Source organism: Hevea brasiliensis, chromosome 1 (assembly GCF_030052815.1).
Source record: "Hevea brasiliensis isolate MT/VB/25A 57/8 chromosome 1, ASM3005281v1, whole genome shotgun sequence".
In the NCBI taxonomy this organism is placed as follows: Eukaryota; Viridiplantae; Streptophyta; class Magnoliopsida; order Malpighiales; family Euphorbiaceae; genus Hevea; species Hevea brasiliensis.
In genome coordinates, this window is record NC_079493.1 from 107,223,786 (window position 1) to 107,228,843 (window position 5,058).

Genomic DNA, 5,058 nt, shown 5'->3' on the forward strand with positions numbered 1-5,058 from the left:
TTTAAGCTAGTTTACAATAATTAGTACCTCTTCAGATGATTTTGGCCACTTGAAATCCGTTAAAAGTGCTAGGGAGAGCTTGTTTCTTGCCTACTTCTTGAACTAGAAGGTTTTGTAATGTTATATGTGGTTTTCTTTCATGCAAATTTTGTTGTTGGGGGGATGGATGAGGAGGCATTCTTTAGAAATTCTGGTGTCACATGAGAAACTTTCAAAACTATAATTCACTTCAAGTTCCTCCTCTTGATCCAGTGTAATTGCGAAGGACAGCACCAGACTGGCACAAAGTGCAGCTAGAGTTGTACGTCTTTTAGTTGTTTCCCTGAAGTTTGCATAACAAATGAAGAAAAGAGTGCTTGAACTTTATTCCCGCTTATTGTTCCTAAAATGAGTCATTAGCATTGTTCATTTTCACAGCCCATGAGCTGATTAGTGAATGTTTATATCAGACAATAACGATAATACACCACTGAATGAATAGAAACTATTCTTCTTCCATTCTAAATGAAGTACTTAGATGCATGGATGACAAATGAGCTATTGCGAATATCTTTGATTAATCTTTAGCTTTCTGCAAAACAAACAAGCAATCAAAATTATAGTGGTGTCTTGGCATATTAAAGATTAGCACATACAGTCAGGTGTATGCCCAAGTTTTGGTGCACTGGCTAATCATGGTTAGAATGTTAACCATGATGATATAACTAGCAGTAAAACACTATGTAGTATTTGTTCTTCCACATGTTAATTACTCATTATCTTGTCCTAATGCAGATGTTCCAAATTCCATCATGAATTGCTTTAGCCTGTCTATTTCTCTACTCTTCCACTTTGACCCTAAAAACATGGAATATCTAAAGTCAGCGCACCTGAACTCAACCATGATTAGATGTCTGTTTTTTTTCTATTCCTTCCTGTTCTGCTGTTCTCGGTCTTGTTATAGAAATTATATTTGGAATGTTTTGGATGTTTTCTTTTAATTTCATATATATGTGTATGATTAATATCTACCATCATTGACTTGTACTAAAGCATGTGCAGAACAAAAAAAAAAAGTTCCATTTTTTAGGTGTTCTTTAACATAAACCTCAATACAGAGGTCAGAACTCAGAAGAGTCCTATTTGCTATTGAGACTGCAAGACTGGGTATGGGATTCTTGAACTCAAAAGTTGTCTGGTGGGGAGATTCCAATTCATGAAACAGTGGATGCCCTTAGGAATGAGGATGAGGAAGATGTGATTGGTTTTCCTCAGTCAATAATGTAGCCAAATAATAAATGAGAAATAATTTGAAGAAAGCATTGTTTAGAGCTTTTATCCTAATGTGGGTCACTGAAGCTGACCCTTGTGCTTAGATTGAGGAGTCCCACATGGGGGAGGATAGCCAAAGAGGTAGGTAAGTGTGTTTGGCATCTGACCCACGATTCTTGTTCAGTACCTAAGCACATGACATTCACGTGTTTGCTTTGCTGGCTATCACCACTCGTTCTTGATTGTTGCCAACCCTCTTATCTGAGTCCCCTCCCTTAAGTCTCTAAACCTAGTTAGGTATATAAATTTTAGTTGATCTTTTTTAGGAAAGAAAAATGAGAATAAAAATCCCTTTTAGGAGGAGCCATGTGCCTGTGTGTGCATTTGTAGAAAAGAAAGGTTGCAATATCAAATAGTGTTAAAACAACCTAACTGACAGTGATGATGAGTTCCATCTGATTGAAGCAAAAGAGGCTTCAATAATTAAATTTTAGTTATAAGTCATTGATGTATATAGAGTCTTTAGTTAGGAAATTCTTTTTTTATTTCTTTTTTTTTTTAAACTCTTTTTGTTTATGAGCAGTGCTTGAATTTGGTTTTGATGGTTGTAGGTTTAATTTCTGAAAGCAAAATGGATAAGCTTAGGTGGTTTTATGTGAAAAAAAAAAAAAAAGAACTTCTATGGGAATAAAATCATAAAAAGTTTCAACATCAAAGTGAGGCCAGTGTTGGACTTGGTGCAGGGACAGTCAGGAAGGGTGAAAAAGTAGGTGAAATACACACAGATTATTGCCCAAGCGGATCTCTCTCTCTCTCTCTCTCTCTCTCTCTCTCTGCTTGATAGCAACTTCTGCCCATGATCCTTAACCCTTACCAATCCACTTGAATGTCATGATGAGAGAGAGAGAGAGAGAGAGAGAGAGAGAGAGTCCCAAATAAATGGTGGTGGTGGGTAACAAATAATCTGCAAGTTGGAGGGGAGATAACAACAAAAAGGGTTAATCAACCTTCCCATCCCTAACCCTACTTTTGTTGCCTAAACTTGCACCACAAGGTTGGGGTTAAAAAAAAGGAAAAGTAGATGGTGAACCAAAGCCCACATACAACTACAACCACACTCATTATCTTTTTTTTTTATTATTATTTTCCTTCTTCCTTTCTGTTCTTCCCTTTTCTTTCATCATTTTTTCTTGAATCCAACCTCCAACTCTTCTAGAAATGCTCTCTCTCTCTCACACACACACACACACACACTCTCTCTCACTCTCTCTCATGCATGATAGTGTAGTGTACCAATAGAATAAAGAACCACAACTACCATCTCTATACATAAGCACAAGAATAACACAAGAATAGCCAAACCAGTTGAGCATCTTTTCCAATTGCCCACCACAACTAACATACTCAATAATAATAATAATAATAAACACAAAATTTCTTGTCTTCTCCCAAAATCATATTCCAACTCAAGTTCCGGAGTGAGCATTTTCCATGGATTTCCAAGAGAGAATATATATCAAATTAAATTGTACTTGATTTGTTACATAAATGATAACTTGTTAGTCAATAATGTATATCATTAAGAAAAGCATGATATAGCCAATTTAGTTGCAATATAAGGCCTATTAAGAAGTATTGAAGCAACCCTGCTTGGTTATATACCTAGAAGATATGAAGGTGGACCTTTCTGCAGACCCACCCCAATTTGTGAGTTCCAACAGCATGATATAATTAATAATATAGGCTATGTTAGCTATAGCTATATGAATTATGTGTATGTTGTCCAGTGAGTTGGGGAAGATTTTTACAGATAAATAAAAGAAAGAAGACTTGATCAAAAGAAAAAAAGGAAGAAAGAGAGAGAGAGAGAGAGGAGGGGCAGTGTTGTACACCATGTCTTGCCTATACTTTAATATACATTACTTTACACCTACCTGAAGGTTACCTATAGTTAATGTCCTTTTAACTTATTATATGATTGACGCTAATATCATCAAGAGAGAGGCCACCAGCCACTCCCTCAAACCTGTCTCACCAACTCACATCTAGAAACACTTAGGGTCACTACCCTCTCTCTCTTTCTGAGTCAAAAGCCTATATAAAACTCCATCTCCATTACTCTGAAGGGCCGGCCTTAATGTTCCAGCAACTCTAAGAACAAAGGTCTCCACTTCTACCAAATTCACCAAAGAAAAAAAATTATATATTGTTTTTGAAAGAAAAATAAGAACTTGCTGATACTGCTTCTTCTACTCCAAAATGGGAAGGTCTCCTTGCTGTGAAAAAGCTCATACAAACAAAGGTGCATGGACCAAAGAAGAAGATGATCGTCTTATTGCTTATATTAGAGCTCATGGTGAGGGTTGCTGGCGCTCTCTTCCCAAAGCTGCAGGCCTTCTTAGATGTGGCAAAAGTTGCAGACTCCGTTGGATTAACTATTTAAGACCTGACCTTAAACGTGGAAATTTCACCGAAGAAGAAGATGAACTCATTATCAAACTGCACAGCCTCCTTGGCAACAAGTAAGCCATATATCTAACCTACATAATTGCTTTTCACGAGTTGTTTGAAGGCCTTGAGGCTAATGGGTATTGTTTTTTGTTTTTTATTTTCCTGCAGATGGTCTCTTATAGCTGGGAGATTACCAGGCAGAACAGATAATGAGATAAAGAATTATTGGAACACACATATAAGAAGAAAGCTTCTGAACAGAGGAATAGATCCTGCAACTCACAGGCCACTCAACGAGCCAGCACAGGAAGCAGCAACAACAAGGACGACGACGACAACGACGACAACAATATCTTTCAGTCATGTTAAAGAAGAAAAAGAAAAGATTAGCAGCACAACTACACTTGTATGTAAAGAAGAGAAAAACCCAGTTCAAGAAAGATGTCCAGACTTGAATCTTGAGCTCAAAATCAGCCTTCCCTACCAAAGCCAGGTTCCTGAGCCGATGAAAACTGGAGCAAGAGGTCTTTGTTTTGCTTGCAGGCTGGGGCTACAAAACAGCAAAGACTGCAGTTGTAATTTGGGTTCTAGCAGTGGCAGCAGCAACTCTGGCTATGACTTCTTAGCCATGAAAAGTGGTGTTTTGGACTATAGAAGCCTGGAAATGAAATAAGATATATGAAACTATTCTTGATCTTGTAGCTGAAAAGAAATGGAGAGAAATGAGAAAGGGATTGCTATTAGATTGGAATCTCCCTAAGCTCTCTTTTTTTTTTTTCTTCCCTTAATCTGTATGATTATTAGAACATAAATATATAAATACAGTGCTAGTACAGGTGATTATAATTGATAAATGTTTTCCACTCATTAAAGTATAATTTTTCTTTCTTTTTTCTAGTGATTTTATGATTTTTCAATGGATTTTTCTGCCCTCTTTTCCGGGAAAGTAGAGCTTTGTCAGCCTCTTATCAGATCTCAAAAGGGTCATGTTCTAGTTGTTGCTATACAATCAGCAGGTAAAGGTGAAGTAAGAATTAATAATTAATAATAATAGTAATAACATTAATAATCTAGTACAGGAGCTAACTCTATATAGCTTAATTGATTTTTCATTATTCTTTCCAATCAATCATGACCCTTTTAACAAAAACACTTAAATTTTAATTTATATTCTACGGGACAATTATTTTAATTAAATTATTGCCCTAATGATGAATGATAAACAAATATAGAAATTATGCAAAATTTTGTATGATAGAAGAAAAGGTTTTCTCGACTTATTATTATTATTATTATTTTAATGAAATATCAATTATTATACATAGAGAGAGATTCTTTATGGGGTTGGGCTCTCTT

The 5,058-nt window shown here is 36.0% G+C and overlaps 1 protein-coding gene across 1 annotated transcript; it reads left to right on the top strand.

Moving 5' to 3' along the window:
• Positions 1 to 3,218: 3,218 nt before the first annotated feature.
• On the top strand, positions 3,219 to 4,556 carry LOC110639157 (myb-related protein 308). Its single transcript, XM_021789985.2, has 2 exons — positions 3,219 to 3,773; positions 3,871 to 4,556. The coding sequence occupies exons 1-2, from the start codon at positions 3,511 to 3,513 to the stop codon at positions 4,373 to 4,375; spliced, it is 768 nt and encodes a 255-aa protein (XP_021645677.1). The 5' UTR covers positions 3,219 to 3,510; the 3' UTR covers positions 4,376 to 4,556.
• Positions 4,557 to 5,058: the final 502 nt, after the last annotated feature.